General features: G+C 34.5%; 1 protein-coding gene across 12 annotated transcripts in view; it reads right to left on the bottom strand.

Annotated features, from left to right (window-relative positions):
- Epb41l2 (erythrocyte membrane protein band 4.1 like 2) overlaps window positions 1–20,112 on the bottom strand; it is a 196,506-nt gene that overhangs the window by 77,613 nt on the left and 98,781 nt on the right. For all 12 annotated transcript variants that reach the window (XM_077801974.1, XM_026380655.2, XM_026380689.2 and 9 more), the window contains one exon: window positions 4,854–4,958. In XM_077801974.1, coding sequence (XP_077658100.1) covers window positions 4,854–4,958 — 105 coding nt within the window. The remainder of the gene's footprint in view (window positions 1–4,853; window positions 4,959–20,112) is intronic.

Raw genomic sequence — 20,112 nt, 5'->3', positions numbered from 1 at the left:
AGAAATTAACAAATTCAACCTAACTCACATTGTATTGCCGAATGTTAAAAACACAAAAGTAGTTTTGTTTTAAATCTGCATTTTCCAAAGAAATCTATAGCACTTAAACTGATTCCCCTTTAACATAACTTTATTAGACCTAAATTAGATCTATTAGAACCTCTAACCAGATGCTGGTGTTGAGAGAAAAGTTACACTTTCTATATCACAGTAAAACCTTCACTGTACATCTGGGATAAAGTGGGATTATAAAGTTTAACTGGATTAAATATAGAATTTTATTCAAAAAAGTTTATATGTGCTAATAATCTAATATTGAGTTTTTAGTTCTAAAGTTAGCTGTGTATATTAACTGCATTTCTAACAAGTACCTTTTTCAATATCGCTTGCAGGAAAATGAGATTGTAATGCCTGGGCCAAATGCCAAATTCTATTAACATCAGAAATCCAAGACAATTTTTTCCCATTGAAGAGTTTCCAAAAATCATGGGTCTACTTAGATATAAATATAAGAACTACATGGACCTGGAATCCTATTTATAAAAGAATAGCACGTTGCATGATGCCACATAACATTTTCCACAGTCAAGTATACATTAAGAGTTTTCAACAGACATTAAAAAGTTCTAATGCTAACAGTGACACATGTTCATGTTTAATGAACTGAAGGGCTTCCAACTCAGCATCTCAACCATAGAAGATACTGAAACTAAAAGAAAGTTTAGGTATTTTCTCCATGGAAATTTTTCATATGCAATAATCATGGTTTTGCCTGACCTTAACTTTACAACAGGTTGAAATAATATCTGAAACTTCTGCAAATACAGATACAGATAATACTCAGCATGAAAAAGAAACAAACTAGCTGGGGGTACAGTTCAGTGGTAGAGCATGTGCTTTAGTAGCACAGACAGGGCCCTGGGTTCAATTGTCAGTATTAAAAAAAGAAAGAGAAGCTTACATCCTTGTATCCTATTGTTGAAACTAAATGCGGTTCTAACAAAGCAGAATTGACTAAGCTTAGTTTAAGAGTAACAATTTTTCTGGGGGGAAAAAAAGGTCACCACACAAATCTTTACTGGAAGAATAAAAGTTCTTTTCCCTAGATCTTTTAAATACTGGATTTTGTCTATATAAGCATGAAAGAATTTTTTAAATTACACAAGTTATAAAAGTTAATTATATATGAAAAAATTAAATGCCCTGATAATTACATTTGAACACTGATTTCCTAAAAACTAAATGTCTCTGGAAGATACCCCACTCTTTATTTCCCCAACATTCTTGACTTAAAACCTAGGTACAATGTGTGCATTTAATACAAAGCAATTTCTTCATACATTTCATAACAGAAATTACAAAGTAAAATAAGAAATTCTGAATTCCTAATTTAGCACTGGCATCTTTTTGTCAATAAGAATGCTAAAGTAAACCCACCTAAGCTTATCCTTATCTTATTCTCTGCCTTAATGACCTTAACCCATTCAGTCCCAAATTTTTAATTCTAGGAATATTTCAAGAAAAATTATACAAGTACATCAAAAGCTTGTGTATCCTTTATATATTTTTATATTTATATGAAATACTTTTTCAAATGTTCTAATCATTCACCTATTTCTTTTCTCAAAAGGAGAGAATTCTAAAAACATAATATTTGTTTCAGAAGTTATCATAAGTGGCATATTTATTGCTTAACTTAAGTTTTTATAGGTACTCATTATTTGGGATGATGAGACTTGATTAATTAACCCCTCCTTGGCTTCAGCTATCCCTTTCTATAGTCAAATCCTGTTTATTGTTACCACACAATTCTCAACTTCGTTAGACTTCATCATCCCACTGTCAGATGCAATCATAAAGTTTTGAGATGATAGAGGGACTATCAAAATTTCCCTTAAGTTGGAGGCAGGAGGGTAGTAGGGAAAGGCAAAGAAAACCTCACCGTGTAGGATACTTAAGGTGGCTCTTAAGGAAGGGTAGGCACTCAGAAAAGAAATGGAAAGGACATTCCAATGTTAAGAATAGTATATTCAAGTAGATATAGTATATACCAGAGTGATGCTCCTTTTCAAAGAATTTGGTATGCACTCAATGTGGATTTCCTGTAAGAGATTACTGGGAATTAGCTCAAGCTGATTGAGGTCATGTGACCAAGAGCCATATAAACCACACTAAGGGGTTTTAGAGACTGTATCCATTAAATGGTTCTAAGCCAGGAAATAGCAGGATTATAGGGGCCTAGGCCTGGGCAGTTAGTCCAATTAGGAGAAATAAATTACTCAAAGCAAGAGGTGTCAGAGGCCTAAACCAAAGCAAAATCTGTGGACAAAGAGAACAGGAGAAGGATGTTGGCAAGTAGGAAAGAGACCCTATTGACTGATAAGGAATGGAAGGCAGTAAGGAGGAAAGAGAAATCTAAAACAACTCTTCAAGGAATAGATGATATTTAAGAGGAAGATGACCACTTTGCTTTTAAACAATTGAGTGTAGTATCCAGTAGACTAGTAAGTATATGGGTATGAAATTCAGATGTAAGATATAGACTAGATACATTTAGTGTGAATTATCAAATCCTACTCTCTAAATAGTATTTCTTCTTATGCAAAACTAGTGCTCCAGAAATACTAGATTTATTAATGTAGTATATCCCATTTTTACTAACATGCTATTCTTCATATTTTACAAAATACAGAACTGTCTCCGTACTTTACAAAGATTAATAATTACTCCACTGAATCCACTAATATATAACCTAAAATCAATAAAGTAGATAATAATAGCCAAATTCCTACCACTTTCTCTCTTAGATTTGAGGGCCAACAAATGAGCCCATGATGGGAAACATTATCAAGACCACCTTATAATTTATAGTCTTAAAAGAGCACCAAGTTTATTTAGACACATGGATTACTACTTCTGCAGAAGACTTCTAAACATAGATCTAATAAGTACACTCACATACTATTTAGCAGGCAGGCATACAATTTAATTGTCTTTAGTCTAAACATAGAATTAAACTACAAATTAGGTATCAGTGATTTAAAACAATGCAAGTTGAAAAAATTTAAATTATTACCCTTAGCATACCATATTTTATTAGTGAAACATGTAAATACAAACAAAGATTGTACATAAGCAAATAACAAAATTCACATTTATGTTCCTCTAATGACTGTTCTGTTCTGATGATTGTGGTTTTAATCTTAGATATTTGCACAGTAATCCCTTTCACTGTGACCAAGTGCTCTGAGCATCCTCAGACATAATGGTCACACTGATTATAGTCACTATCTAACAGAAAAAAGGGCTTCCTCCCTAGGGTACAACTTTTATTCTTCACTCCTATACTCAACATTTTCTCAACCAAAGTAAATCCCAAGACTCAAAGTAAAGTAGGAGTAAAGAGAAAAATTTCTTTATCTACTGTAAGACTACAGGTTAATTCTGGTTCTGTCAGGACTAGTTAATGTTTTCCTCTTTAGTTCACTTATGAAATTTTGAAATACTGAAGTTCCCTGGAATTAGCATTAAGCATCAGATCACCATGATGCTCTTGCTTAGTGTCTTGGGAAATTCCTGGAGCAAAAACCCATCTCAATCAATGCTGAGGGCCATTACCAAGTAGGTATTGACGCATCGTAATCCTTGCCAGTGTACCCCATGTTAAATGGACTTGCCTTGGAAATTTGCTGCGAACTTGCTTGTGTGTTTGAGAAAGATGACCCTGCTCAAGGTGATCGAGGGTGGATCCAGGTTTGAGGAAGTATCCTGCAGGTTTGAGGAAGTATCCCGGTCCTTGGGCTTAGGGTGTTCCCGGTTTAAGAATATGGGTTTTAGGGAAGTTGAGGTTGAAGATTATTGCTGCTGGGATTAGGGTGTTCCTGTTGCTTGTTCCTGTTGCTTGTTCCCGTTGAGTTCTCGTGAGATTCAAATGGGATTTGGAAAAAGCCTCGTGGACTAGGATTTGGGATCAGACATATTGGAATTGCCCCTGAACGTGTGTGGAGGCTGGTGTGAGATCGGGAATAAAGAATTGCTGTTTGAACCTACAAAGCTGTGTGGTGGCTCGTGATTCTGTGCCAAGCCGAGACATTGGCACTTGGCTTCGGCAAATCAACTCCCAGTATTAGGCAGATGTCTAGAGTCTTCAATGGCTAGTCAAACCTAAGCAGGCTGGCCCCTACCTCCTTATTTGTCTCCAATGGCCCAACAAGAGCACTTTACCTCTCACACACCTGCTACAGCAGGAGCCAACATTCTCTCCTGAACTTCCCCAACAAGCACACTCGGGCACTCTTCTCCTGGCATTCCTTTCACTACATCTCCTCCACATTTCAGGCTTACCTAATACCTAGCATGCAGGTGACTGCATACCTATATGTGGAAAATACGAATGGATTTGATCAGCCTCTATGCTTACCACCAAAATCTAGGAATATGGCATGACTGAGATAATACCATTTTTTAAAAAGTCCTTAGTTTATGCTAAAACATCAATTTTCCCAACACTGAAAATCTTTTACTTCAATATATGTATTTTTCAAATACATTCTCCCCAAGTTTTTACATGAATTCAAAAAATAAAACTTTAAGATAACTTTAAAATCAGTTCACTCTCAAATAATTAACATAGGACAAAATGTTCCACTGTGTCTGCTCATGATATAAATGCAAAGAACACACACACCTAAGCTAAAAAGTTGTAGGTGGTTCTCTAACAAGATCATTTTTATATATTTACCAAATTTTTATAATAAATATAAAATACACCATAATAAAGACTAAGTTACTTTAAAACTAAAGGAAAAATACAGTGTTTTCTAAAAGGAAATAAATAAGTTGAAATTACTTACTTTCTGATCTGTGTTTTCCTGAAACAAAAGTCCAAAGTAATCCTTCTCCAAAAGATTGAGGTGTTCGCATACCTTGTCAATTAACACCTGTCCCTTAGCACGTTTCTGGAGAATTAAAAAAAAAAAAAAGAAAGAAAAAAGAAAGAAAGAAAGAAAGAATCTTTACTTTTCAAGTAATAAAGATTTCACAAGTATTTAAGGGCATGAGATCAGATGCATGATTTACTATAAGTTAAAACAAACATTTGTTTTTTAAATATTTCAACAATATAAAAAGTGACTTATTTTTTTACTTTATAGTCTTTATAGTCACGCAACGTATGAATTAAAAAATAAAAACATGAACCAGGTATGGTGGTGCGTGCCTATACTCCCAGTTACTTCAAAAGCTGAGGCAGGAGGATCTCGTGATCCTCAAAGAAAGCCTCAGCAACGGTGAGGCGCCAAGCAACTCATCGAGACCCTGTTTCTAAATAAAATACAAAAAATAGGGCTGGGGTGTGGCTCAGTGGTTGAGTGCCCCTGAGTTCAATCCCTGCCAAAAAATAAATAATCAAAATAAATAATCAAATTCCCTTTGCTTTATTGCTACTCTATTATATAAACATGAAAAGGACTAAAACAGTAAAATGCTCAGAGTTCCTAAAATCAGTATAAAAATTTGTTCAAAGTGTTTCCCTTGATACCTAAAGGTGATCATCACATGTCTACAAAGTATACTATCCCCAAGAAAATAATTTATCCCTATTACTAAGTGTAACCTATTTATCCCATCAGCTCTTGTTTGAATTTTTAGTCATGCTCCTTGACATTTCTACAAGTTTTTTCAATATAAGCTATGCCTCTGTATACAATTGTCTAGAGAATAATATGGTATTTACTCTTTTTTTTTTTTTTTTTTTTTTTGGTAGTTATAGATAGACAGCATACCTTTATTTTATGTAGTGGTAAGGACAGAACCCAGCACCTCACGTGTGCCAAGCAAGCACTCTGCCACTGAGCTATAGCCCCAACCTGGTACCAGGGATAATAAAACAACTGCTTCTGATGACTTAACATATTTTTGCCTTGAATAGATTTTTTTTTTTTAATTTAAGAATCTACTGTCAACAGATGCAAAAGGCTTTGAAAGCCTCAGAAGAAAAGCTCATTGTCTAATTTGTGGCAAAACATAAAGTGGTGACTCATTTCCAGTGAAGATGCACACCCCTGGAACACCCCAATTGCGATGTCAGACAAGACACATGCCTACTCCCGGATGTACTACTAAGCCATCACTGGACTGCTAGTGAAAAAAAAAAAAAAAACAAGCTATGAGACTTTTTCCTCAAAACAAATGCCCTTCACTATAAAATGTACACTTGTTAGCTCATCCAATGTGTAAAAATTTATGTTCCCCATACATATATATCTTGAGAAGGAGAATATGGTACTTCTAGTATTAAACCTTTTATAGTTGTATTTCTTTTAAATATTAGAATTACAAAAAAAGGAAAGGAAAGAAGAAAAAAGCACATAAATTATGTTATTTTAACATAATTTGCAATGTACTATATATACATCACTACAAACCACAATGAGGATTTAATAGTTAACTATGGAGTCTGTTTAAGATGGCTATGCGCTTATGTCAATATGTTTAAAGTACATACAAATAGGATGTAAAGGATAAGAATACTGGATTCTGTGGGCTTAATACTAAAGTTTAAATATATCTTTATTACTTACAAGCTATATGATTCATGGCAAGACCCTTCTATTGGCCTTAGCTTTGCACATCTGTGAAATGGGGATAACAGAACCTACCACAAGGAGTGGCAAGTACTAAATTTAAGTCATAATATATAACAACTGGTTACGATGCTATTTGAAATTAAGGTAAAAAGAATATTTAAGACAACTCAATGTCTATAAAAGCATACTTCAGTTCAAAAAGAAAACACATTCCAATTGTGGCTTAGTCATTTTTTTATGAATAAGTCATATCTTCTCCCTAGTTTCCATTTCAAAAAGATGACAGAATTCCCCTGACAAGAAAGAAAATACCAGAAAGTTCATTGCCAATACGACATTAGAATCAGCTGGGCAGTAAGACACCAGGCACCACCATAGAGGCTGGCATGAGACCAGGTCCCTCTGTCATTCAACGTTTTGTAGTATCTTCTACTATTGGACAAGTATAACAATGGGGAAGCAACTTAATCTCCTCAGCTGTAAAACTCAGATAAGAACTACCTCACAGATCACTGTGAAAATCAAATTAGCCCAATGAGACAGGATATATCAAAGTACCTTAATTGGTCATAGCCAAATTCTGATCCCAACTTTTCTCTCACTAGCTCACACCTATCAAACATCAAAATATCTTCCAGGTACTCACACTGTTCCTCTGCCACTCTCCTTCTGTCTCCAAGAAATACTTATTTAAAACACTTGATGAGGGCTGGGGTTGTGGCTCAGCGGTAGAGCACTCACCTACCATGTGTAAGGCGTTGGGTTTGATCCCCTGCACCACATAAAAATAAAGACATTGTGTCCACCTGTAACTAAAAAATAAATATTTTTTTAAATAAAATAAAACACTTGAAGAGATCCTGTCTACATGGACTTATTACTTGAGCTTCCCTTTAGCATCTCACCTTCTAAGAACTCAAAGTGTATCAGGAAAGACCAAATGCAACAATGAGGCACATGCAGAAAGATGTGTGTACCAAGTGCTGTGGAAACACTAAGAATGGAATAAGTAACTGAGAAAAAACACAGCTTCACCAAGAATATGACACTGGAAGTTAGTCTTAAAAAAGAAAATGATTTTATGGGGTAGAGGACACAGATATTTATAAGAACTTTTTGCGTCGGATACTTATCGAGCTTGACATAGTCAATTTCTGTTCAAAAGATTTTGGGGGGGTACACTAAGATGAAAAAATGAAATCATCCATAATGAATAAGCCATGCAATACTGACTACCAGCTACACTCGGATAATGATGAAGGCTTGTCAAGCTAAAATGTCAACATATTGATCTAGCATCTAATGCATGCCGTTTTTCTATGTTGACAGTGAAGAAATAATGAGGAGGAAGACATACGTGGTTTCAGGAAATTTATGTTAAACTGGCAAACACAAATAAAATAGGAAACAAAACAAAACAAAATAGCCTTATTTATCTACCACTCTGGAAATAACTAGGGTCCTGATCCAACTGGTCCAAAGAAAACTCACCAATGGCCTATGTCGCAGCCTAATACAAGAGCTCTATCCAATGAGAATGTCTTATTCTGGGGATAAGGATCACAGGTACAATCACATCTTCTATGAGGGAGTTTAAGTAAAAGATACACACACACACACACACACACACACACACACACACATATCAAGGAGTAAGCAGAGTGCTACAAACAGAGGGAGAAGCAGTGAAAAGGCTCTCAGCAGAAACCAAAGATTCCAGAAGACCAATCATTTCACCGGTCTCACTGTTCCCATGAAATGCTTCACAAACGCATACCCCCACCTCCAAAAAGAGCCATGGAGTAGAACAAGAAAAATTCTGGTTACTGCATATGACTACTAAGCAACAAGTCCTATTCACTTATTCAATACTCCGAGAAGATCTGCAGTGGGAAAGAAGAAGAAGAAGGGAAAAAAAAAAAAACACCTTTTTGCCTTATTCAATGTGGGTTCTTCCAAAAATTTTTCACTAAAGAGCCTACTGTATTTTTTTAATATAGTATTCAGTCCACAATTTAATTAGACTAATTTAGTCCACAACAGAATGACCAAACTTTCAAGAAATGAGGTAGAGAATCATCATCATCTGGCCTTCAGGCAGAGTTGAAAAACAGTATTAACATTACCTGCTTGATTTAAAAATGTCAAAAGAGAATTCAGTTTAAACTGGCATAAGATTAAATATGCCCAGTAGCCTGGCAGAATCAAATAGTTCCCATAGGCAAAGTACCAATAAATATAAGCACAACTCACAAAGCACACAAGTAAAGCTACCACCATTATTTAGAGTTAGACACAGTATCAGAATCAGATCTTCAGAAATCATCAAGTATTAAAAAAAAGGAAGAGAAATAGTTTCATCTGTTTAAAGCAGTTAAAAGGATATTTTAAAGTATTACTAAGGAAAAGGTGACTGTCAAAAAGCAAATTTTTAAAAGAATCAAATCAAACACCTATAAATAACTATAATAACTATATAATAATCCAAAAGAGAGTAAGACAGCATTGAAGAGAAAACCAGTAAAGTAGAAGACAGATCTCAAATGCAGGGAAAAGCAGGGCAGGGATATGAAAAGAACTTCATAGATATGGAAGGTAGAATAAGAAGATCTGTAGATATTTTACTAGTCCTAAAAGAAGACAATAGAGCAATAAGGGAGAGGTAATATTAAAAGTCAGAATGGCTAATAAAAACATAAGCCTTAAAATCAAGGAAACACAATAGATCTCTAGTGAAACAAGAAAATAAAATCCGTAACCTACAATCATTTTTCTTTTACTAATTATTTGTACTCGTTAATATAAAAAGATTTTGACATGCACTGTTAAAAGCTAGGAGAAATAGGAGTTGTGGCTCAGTGGTAAAGCGCTCACCTGGCACATGTGAGGTCCTGGGTTAGATACTCAGTACCACATAAAAATAAATAATTTTTTAAAAACACGATTAGAAACTTGAAAATGCCATCAGAGCAAGAGGGAAAGAAATATGAAGCAGGGAATTAAAAAGGAGTGTAAAAAAGAAAATCCAGAAGTTACTCCTAAGAAACCCAAAATGATTCTGCTTTGGAAGCTAATACAAAAAGGCCAAAAACATATAACATATTTCTTCTTAACAATTTTCAGGAGACACAGTAATTACTACACATTAATGCCCCAAGTTATTATATTTTATAGTATTAAATAGTATTAATCTGCACCCAAACTTGCTTGAGTATGCTTAGGCAGCAACAACATCCAGAAGCTCAAAACTTTTTTGGCCTTCACACCCTTCACAAACATATTCCACATATTATAATGTGCATTTGAGGGGAAAGAACAAGATGCAGCTAGCAATGGTGGTACATGGTGGGGCATGCAAAGTAAAACGGTTCCTCCTCCCCTCTCAGATTCTGGTAGTTATCACCCTGCCATTCTCAACAACAAAGAAAGAACTGCAAGTAGAATCCCTGTCCTAGGTGCAACCACCTGTGCCAACTCTTAATGATCACACACAAGTTACTTAACTTCTCCATGACTCAAGTTTCTTCTCTTTAACACAAAAAATACTCACACTTCATGACAGTAGTAAGAGAATAAAGTGTCTTTAAAGTCCTTAATAAAGAGTTTGACACATTTCATGGATTCACTAAAAAAAAAAAACCTGCTGAAATCATGGAACCTTTCTGAGCTGCTCCAAAAATAACTGATGTTAAATATGATTCTATCAAAGGTGTCAGTTATTTAACGTAATTGCCTAATTCCAAGAAATAAGGTTACAGAGAATTTCACTTATCTTTCATTCTGACTTTCTAAACTTCTTTTAATTAAATTATCATTTGTGTTATCCATAAATGTTAGTATTCTATAGTTCTATCCAGGAAGACAATTTTCTCTTATTATCATTTTTTTTCTTATAAAAGCAACAACCTTACTTCTTTGCATAAAATAATTACAAATATACATTTTTTAACCAAGCAAAAGATGCAGATATATGCAGTGGGGTTTCTCAGTCTATATGCATCTTTTGCTTTACAACTTGTTTCAAAGATACAAGTATATTTTGCCAGTTCATTAGCTGTCATAGCATTCTGGGGGCAGTGCCCCCAGAAAAAAAAAAACATTCACTTACCAAGATGTATCCTAAATTCCTTTTTTTTAATTCTGATTCATTTCCAAGTGTCAAAATTCTACCTCTTCTTTAGACAAATTCTGAAAATTCTCCTTTCCTATGAAAGCTATTCCAATATCTCCCTATCATTCATTTTTCTGCTTAACTAATTTTTCAAAGTATATTATATGCCACAATAGAATCCATTATTCTGTATAATTAAAATCCAATAATAAAAAAGATGTAAAAATAATGAAATGCAATAAAAAAAAGAAAAAATAATTTTACTCCGTGTGGTACTCTAATATCCTACTCCTTTTGATTTTAATTACTTTTGGTCACTAAGTTCTTTAATTGTATCTTATTTCAATGCTTCCTACAACACCAACTCATTGATTAACTAGCTCACCATTAGGCCAATGGGTATCTATTGGACAAAATGGCTCAGAGTCATTAAGGTAAGCCAAACAGTTAGCAAGGTAGGGTCTAGAATTGCTCCAGTCATACACAACCTCCTGGATCCTAATTCATGGAGATTCAAGAAACACATTGCCAGGCTGGGGTTGTGGCTCAATGGCAGAGCACTTGCCTCACACATATGAGGTACTCGGTTCGATCTTCAGCACCACATAAAAATAAACAAAATAAAGATATTGTGTCCATGTATAACTAAAAACATATTTAAAAACAAAAAGATCCAACAAACAAAAAATAAAGAAACACACTGCCAACTAAACTCTGGGAGAAGACCAGCACAAATCTGCAAATTGTACACTGTATATAAACTCTTCCTTAGTATGTCAGAGCATTTTCAAATATTCGGGTATGGGGGCAATTAGAAGAATGACATAAGCAGAAAAGCCAATCTGTCCCTTTCTCCTCTCAGAGCAGGCCATATCCTTCCTTTATGCAGAAGGAGCAGTGGGGTTTTTCAGTTTTTATGCATTCCTTCAGTAAGACATCAATTTCACTATTATTTTTTCATGCCATCTGAAGCATGTCTTTGCTTTATAGCTGTTCTTACAGTAGAAACTTTACAGAGAACAAACTATCTCTGTTCTATTAATCTAGCACTAAGTTCATTAAATAAAAAACATACTATACCTTGTATATTAATTGCCAACAAGCTTAGCAATGTATTTTGCCATCTGCCTCTCCGTAACCCAACTTATGCCACTGGCCAGCAACACAAAAATCAGTAAGTTGGGGTGAGGAGTACTCTGATCTACTTTCCAAGTACCAAGTCTTTCTCTCCCCGCCCCACTCTTTTTTTTTTTTTTTTTTTTTTTTTTTGGTGGAGGGAAGACTGCTTAATACATTAGAGACATTCAAATGAAAGACAAAGCAAGATGATTTAGATGGGTTTAAAATATATGATTCAAATGCTGAAAGATTAGCTTTCAGAAATTTTCTTTAAAAAAAAAAAAATCTAAAAGAGACCCAACTAAAGAAAGGCTGGCTAGAATCTGAGACGCTGAGCAAAGTCCCCCATGCCTGTGCTGTTATTTGTGGCATTCATTACTGAGGCCAAAATATGACATTTCTGGAGCCCTCTCAACTTGGAGGAATTTATGCAACTGCTTACCAGGCAGATTGCAGTGGACGCCACACACCATATAAAAAACCATTACTGTCTCCGTGTAGGTCCCTCCACACTGCAGTTATTGTATGCTGAGGAGCCAGTGATGGGAAGTGCACAATGCAATCCATACATTACAGTCACAGAGCTATGCATTTTGCACTAGCTCTAAACTACACTATGCAAATATAAAAGGCCAAAGAAAGAAAGGTATGCAAGAGCAAACATAACAACTGATATATTCTTATGGTGGGTGGAAGAAATTTAAAAAAATAATAATACACAAGAGGAAAGAAAGTGTCCCAAATAGTCCAATGCCATGATTTATCAGATTCTTTTCCTAACAATCTGAGAGCTGTGAACACAAATCTGCCCCAAGTTTCATTCAGATCCCAACAAAAAAGAAAACCAAGCTAACGATTTTGCACATGTGTTCAGAACACAATTCCAGAAGTAAATGAGCCATTTATAGCAAAGAACACTTTTTCAGTAAAGTTTCCTTTGTCATTTTAATAAAAATTAAGGATGAAAAAGGTTTTAATTACTCAAAAGATAAATATATGTATTATATATAAAACACTAACATGAATGTATATGTTAAAGAAAAATGTATCTATATATATGTACATAGACATACACATATACAGTATCCTTCCTTTTCATAAACAGTTGAAAACCCTTTTTCAAACAATTTTGACTCATCAGAAATACTTTATATATATGGATGAGATTTATGTAAACATGTATATTTCTTACAAATTACTGTAAAGAATAAGAAATTTTTCCTCACAGTTCATTAAATATCTCTATTCCTCTTTTCCATTCTGCAGGAATGAAAGGATTATGGAAGAATATTGAGGAATTTTGCAGTATTATTGACATTAATAACAGAAAACATTATTCAATGTAGTTTTAGGTGCTAGCAATAAAAAATTAACAAGCTGCTACTAAATAAACTAAAAGAACACTAGACTAGACTGGCTTGCAAGGGTATCCTACGGCCTCCCCTGCAATTATTTTAAAGGAAACTCTGGGCAGAGCTAGAAGTAAACAGGCTCAATTTTCATAAAATAATATATACTTGAATTAACTCCTAGAAGACATAGAGGCACAATTCATCTTTAAGGCAACTAAGTAAGTTTAAACAGAACAGAAAAATGCATTTCATCTTTATGCTATGTGGAAATTTTCAAAAATCTACACAATTGAAATCTTGCTACCAACATTATTAATAAACAAAAACACTACCAACCACAAATCGAAATCTAAGACATGCCCTCCCCTCACCACACCCCAACTTCCTGTGCTGGGAATCAAACGCAGGTCCTTGTGAAAAGCTAGGCAAGCTCTCTACTACTGAGCCACAAAGCTGACATGCAAGAGGTCTTTTTTAGACAAAGAAAATAAATGCTAATTTTTAGTTTTAAAAGATAAAACATTAACCTTTTAAGCTTTCATCTGTAACTATATAATGATATCCCATATTTCTAAGGTGGCTATAGTCTTTATCTCTTATAACACAGAGGTTTTCAACAGTTTTCAGGACACAAGAATCAGCTAATGGACCAGAGGTTACCCACTTGGAGGACTTCTATCTCCTCCACACTACTGAACAAGGGTATAGGTTGCTCCACCAGGAACCAATTCCCACTCCCATTACCTACATGAAATATAACTATCCACACACAAACTTTACACAGGGAATTATAATTTCCTTTGGATTAAGTGAAATAATGAACAATAATAAACATCCTATCTGTTCTAATACATGTCAGTTGCTCAACCATTCATAAAACATGATCCTGAAGGCATCCCTTTCCTAAATCTGCATTTGCTCTAAGTAAATAGCTGCTCAATGGCCTGCAATTTCTTATGTGTAAAATCAAACTAGATTTGTGCTTCTAGAGTTTATTTCAGTGATGGAATAAATAAATTCATCTTTCATATTCTGCTTTTTTGTAACCCAGTTGGGTTTCTGTAACCCAACTGTGTGATCAATGTCTTTCTTCTGATTTACCAATAAGAGGTAAATCCTTAGACTCTAAGGACTGCTTTATTCAAAATTTCAAGATAAATTACGTTATCATTAAATCTTGTAGGTTTTGTCCTTGCCTATTGAAGTATTAGCTGAAGTTTACTTTTTAAGTCTCAGCAAGTTCTTTAACATATAAGCTGGGCACGGTTGTGATTGGAGACTTTCCAAATCACAAAGTTAATTGATAAAATATAAAAACTATATTGGCAATTTATCCAAGGTATAGGACTCGAGTTAAGTATTTTCAAAGAAAACTGGAAAGATTCTGAGAAAAATATAATAAGAGTTTTAAAATATAACTTAGAGATATAGTTACTATTTCTCAAACCCTTACTATATAATGGTCATTGCACAAAACAAATCATAACCAGACAAATTCAGCTACCAAGCAGAGTTAGAAAACAGCTGTCAATGCATGAACCCAACACATGATCTTAATGTAGAGTCTTTACTTCATCCCCCCTGCACGCCCTCACTAGAAAAAAACTTCCCACCAATAGTAATCTTTCAACAAGGGGCTGATGGGCCATAGACCTAGGGAGCAGATGTTCTGCGAGGGAGTGCCTTGGCAGACAGTCTGTCCCAGTCTCTAAAAGCAGTTTTAACTCTTTCTACACAGATGCTCAAGTTCAGAACTAGACCTACTGGGTCAGAATGTTCAAAGGTAGCATCTGGGCATCTGTATTTTTAAATTTTTAATTAGACTATTTTTAGAGCACTCTTAGGTTCACAGCAAACTTGAATAGAAAGTACAGAATTTCCCACTATCCACTGCCCCATCACACATACATAACACCTGCCCCCATTATTAGAAACATCTTCCACAGAGTAGTACATCTGTTATACTTAAAGAACCTACAATGACATAAGAACATTGCCCAAAAGTCCATACTTTAACATTAGGGTTCCCTTTTATTTTATGGGTTTGAACAAATGTTTAGTGATATGTACTCCTTATTAGAGTGTCATATAGAGCCCTAAAAGTCCTGTGCCCCTCCCCTCCTTTTTTGCAGTATTGGTGATTAAACCCAGAGCCTCACACATGCTAGGCAAGTGCTCTACCACTGAGCTATGTTCATCATAGTCATGTCTCTATTATTAAGAAGCTTAATGAGTACTGGGAACTGAATGGAGCAAATGATGTTAAATGCATTTATGAATATGTCAAAATGAATTCCACTATTATATATAACTATAATTCACTAATTTATTTTTTTATTTTGGGTAATTGTAGATGGACAGAATGCCTTTATTTTATTTGTTCATTTTTATGTGATGCTGAGGATCAAACCCAGTGCCTCACACATGCTAGGCAAGCTTTCTACCACTGAGCCACAGCCCCAGCCCTAATTCACTAATTTAAAAAAGAAAAAATTAGAAAGAAAGAAAAAAAGAAAAAAGAATGAGTGCATTCACATTTATGCTTTCTTTGCAACTTTTCCCATAGATGCGAATTCACTTTTCTGTAAGATTTGGAAGAAGCGAAATTTTTAATTCATTTTGAGCCCCAGTGATGAATTGGCTTTGCAAGATGGAAAGATTTCTGGTAAAAGCCAAGCCAAGTAAAGCAATCCTGGGTCAAAAATGTTAATAGTGACCCAGAAAAGCATAACCTGCCCTAAACAAAAGTTTACAGTACTATTATATTATCCTTAACAGACAAGAATATATTAAATCTCTTCCTTATAACCCCAAGTTTCTACTATTGTCATTTTCAAATATAATAGTCTAGGTATTGCTGGGTTTCCCTGAATACATCATTCTTCAAAGTCCAAGAGTTCCTTCCTCATGATGAGATTTGCATACCAACTCCAGCCTATAATTTGGTCCATCTGCCTTTATAAAGTATTACCACTTATAAAAATAATATATCAATTTAACTCATATATGTATGTGGGTATCTTAATCTATATAAAGCTTATCTAAAGAAATTCATACACAAGGGAAAAAATTTTTTTTTACCTTCTCAGCATGAGTATATAAGAATAAAAATTATTTCAGAACACACGGAATATATTTAAACAAATACTACTGAGACCAAATTTGTAAAATACTGTGAAATATAAATTCCTTAACATTCCATGATCTTAAAAAATAAATTATACCATGGACTAAGAGAGATTAGTACCTCAGTCACTAAAATGAAGATTTATGGTCTTTTCATCCAATTATTTTTTAGCCCTGAACAGCAAGGTAGGGTGTAAGTATGTGAAGAAGTGTAATTTCTTGAAAAGATGGAGAAATATAATTGTTAGATAATAAAGAGGCTGGCATCAAACTTCTAGCCAAAGGAACTCAATTTTAAGCGTCTTTTTAAAAAATTGCTGAGCATCACTCCCATGAAAATGTATTTTTAAAAAAGGAAAAAATAGAAAACGTATCTGGTGGAAATACTTTAAAAAACAATTTTATTTCAAAAACAGTAAGCAGCAAACTTCTGGAGACTGGCACATTCTCTGCAAACTATTTGCCTAAAATGAATTGTGACATTTGATTCATACAGGCTTTCTGTGCTACAAAAGATAGCTTATTACAGCATTTCTGCTTGACATAAATTGCTGACATATGGAGGAAAATATAAATGAATGTAACAAATCGGTCATGATAACACTCAAATTAAGTTTTCTCTGTGGGACTAACTAGACTGATGCAAGGAATCAGGCTCACCTTCAAAATAGGTTAAAATGGCATGTTTACAAATGAATCACATAATGATGAGATACAGTATGGTTGATAAGTAGAATGGGGATTTTTGTCCCGAGATTTAACCCTTCAGAATATGAGAGTAAAAAAAAAATCATAATTTTTCTAACACAGTTTAGAGTTTTTATGTAATTGTTTTTATGTAATTGTTCCAGAGTATAACTGAACAAATATTAAAATAGCAATTGGAAACATCATTTGAACCTTGAACATACCAGGCAGGGGCCCCGCCACCACTGTTCAAATTACTGGATGAAAAGAACAGAATGGCCACCCAGTTCCAATATTTTCGAGGTAAACCAAACACTATTCATGTAGAAGAGGGTTCTCAAATCCCTGTCTCCCACCATGTCAGAAAGTTTAGATGGGGGAATGGTAGAGGTAGGATCAGGGAAGAGAATAATGGGGCAAAACTTCCTGAACAGTTGCAAAATTAAAATGCTGTCAGTTAACCAGTTAACATCTTTAATTTGTTTGGGAATAAATGAGGTCAACAATATGGAGGAAAAGAGACTGTAAATAAAACAGTAACTGACAACAGACTGATTCTGAATTTAGTAGGTTTAATAAGATTTTTATGTTTTCAACTAAGAGTTAATTAGACTATACTTCTTCATTTGATAAACCCTGACAAGGATTTGAAAATTTTTAATGTCTACATATTTTAGGTGAGAAAAATGTATCTAAGCAGATTTAAAAGTTACTCAATTTATTTTGAAATTGACTCATCCCTTTCATATCTAACATTCAACTCTAAAGTAGTTTTTTTATTACAAAATAGAAAAATAATTCAAAGACCTGGTTCCAGGACTCCTATTGATCTCTGGATAGAGGAAAAACTCGTTAAGTGGCAAATTCCCAAGGATTTAGCACGCTTGGCAGAATGTGTGAAAAAGGGCCAGTAAGAAAAGGATACTGTCTACATCAAGATGGTTACTCAGTGTCAAGTGTCAGGTTTAGTGCTTTCAAAATACCACTGATGCAGGGACTAAGAAGATAATCCCTGTATTTTGACTATCAAAAATAGGAAAGACAGAAAAGAGAAAGCATGTGGTAGAATTTCATGACTACTTAGAAATGAAACCATATCATTAGCTAGGGATGTACTTCAGTGGTAGAGCACTTGCCTAGCAAGCACCCCACCCTCAAAAAGAAAGAAAACAAACCACCTCATTCTTCAATTTGCTCAAGAGAAAAGGATACATTATTACTGAAACAGGGACAAGGAATAAGGTCTCCTCTTCCCAGCCTATATCCAACCAGAAGCAATGTGACCCAATGGCAATACCTGTTTAAGTGAAAGAATTCTTAGCTTTTGGAAATTTTGCATCTCCTCCACCCCAGGCCGTGAATTCCTACAGGGTCAAGACCACATCACATTCATTTCTGTTCTGCTGTCACACATAAGTTTAATAACCTTCCGTAGAAATGTAATGGGTTTTTCTTTTCTCATTTACTTAAGATCCTGAAATATTTCTACAAGAAGTTAACCTGCTGATTCTAAGAATTTGGAATTAATTTTCAGAGCAATGGCAGGCAGAAGTAGCAACCATGAGGGAGGGGGTAGATTATATATACATACATATAATTGATTTCTTTTTTAACTGGAGAGAATGGAGAGAAAAATTAGGAACATAAATAAGCCAATCCTGTCATGTATCTTAAAAAAGAGAGACAAGAAACATAAATGTATAAGAAAGTAGAAGAAAATAAATCAAAATTACTTTTTATGAGAAGTGCTTTGGGCAAAAACCTATGTTAGTGCTCTATAGAAACTAACAGCAGTCCAGGTGAAGAAACAATATAAACATGAGAAAAATCCAACAATACAAGATTTTAGCAGCTGAACAATACAAGAGATTCTTTTCACAGGACAGCACATGATTAATTACCAAACCAATGGCACAAACAAGTTCAGAGGAAGAAAAAAACATTCTGAGGGTTGGATTTGAGTTAAACATTGAAAGCCAGAGAAGAATTACGTGGTTGGGGACAGCAGAATACAGAGATTATATGAGCATAAACTTTTCAGAGGAAGACAGACAACTCATGATGTATTTTAGTAGAAGATCAATTTGACTACTAAAGGAAGGCACACAAAATAGTGGTATCAGAGCTCAAATAATGGCCTGAGGTCATATCTAACAGTCCAGAGGGCCCATCTAAAATGTGAACTTGCTGAAAGTCCAAGTTCTGTTATCTTCTTCAGGCTAGGCTAAAATTTCTATCACTCAGTTGGAAAAGACTTCTGTGCCATATAAGTAAAAAATAAGTCACTTGGAAAGGATTACCTCTTTAAATCCTTTTTTAAAGCTAAAGGGTAGACGGACAGACAGTTGGGCAAAGACAGTCCATCTGGACCTGTGTCCTTGGAATTTTAAGTTGCATATAATGTATCCCAATTGAATTATTCTCCGTTCCCAAGTCACATATAAATCTGCACTGTTCTCTGGGATTTTATAGTGTGTCACAATTTCTATATCTTCTACAAACATGTAGATAATTTAAAATTATTTAGTAAACCTAATAAGGGTCAGTATTATAATATGAAAGACAAACCTTGGAAAGTGAAAGTAGACATAGATGAACAAATAAATAAATAAAACATACTAGAAAGCAATGCTATCAAATTGGATTTCTGAGACCAGAACCAGACACAAGGAAGGCAAGACGACTTTGGCACATACCATTTTCTGATAAACACTTTTATCACCAGAACACTGAAGAAGACAGCCTACACTCTGACAGCCTTATTCATAACTTAGGGGGAAAAAATGGTTCTGACATTCCTTGTGTGGGCAAAAACAATGCCCTCAATTCTCAGACAAAATCAACACGTGGGAACAACTTTTAGATGCCAGAGGAAAATTTGAGCAACTCTAACTCCAAATGCACATTCACTCATGATTTCAAAGGTTTAGGAATGTTCATGATTATTTTCCAACTCTAAGAAATATATACAGACTTATCAGTCATAGTAAAACCAAGCTTAAAAAAAAGAAAAAAATAATAAAAAAAAAAAAACCAAGCTTGATCCTAGAAATAGAGGAAGCAAATGTTTTCATTCTTATGTGCAATCTGAGAATAGTCGAAAAGACAGGAAGTAACTTCCTCAAGACAT

The sequence above is a fragment of the Urocitellus parryii genome, chromosome 8 (genome assembly GCF_045843805.1).
Source record: "Urocitellus parryii isolate mUroPar1 chromosome 8, mUroPar1.hap1, whole genome shotgun sequence".
Taxonomy (NCBI): domain Eukaryota; kingdom Metazoa; phylum Chordata; class Mammalia; order Rodentia; family Sciuridae; genus Urocitellus; species Urocitellus parryii.
This window is presented reverse-complemented; position numbering and strand designations above follow the sequence as displayed.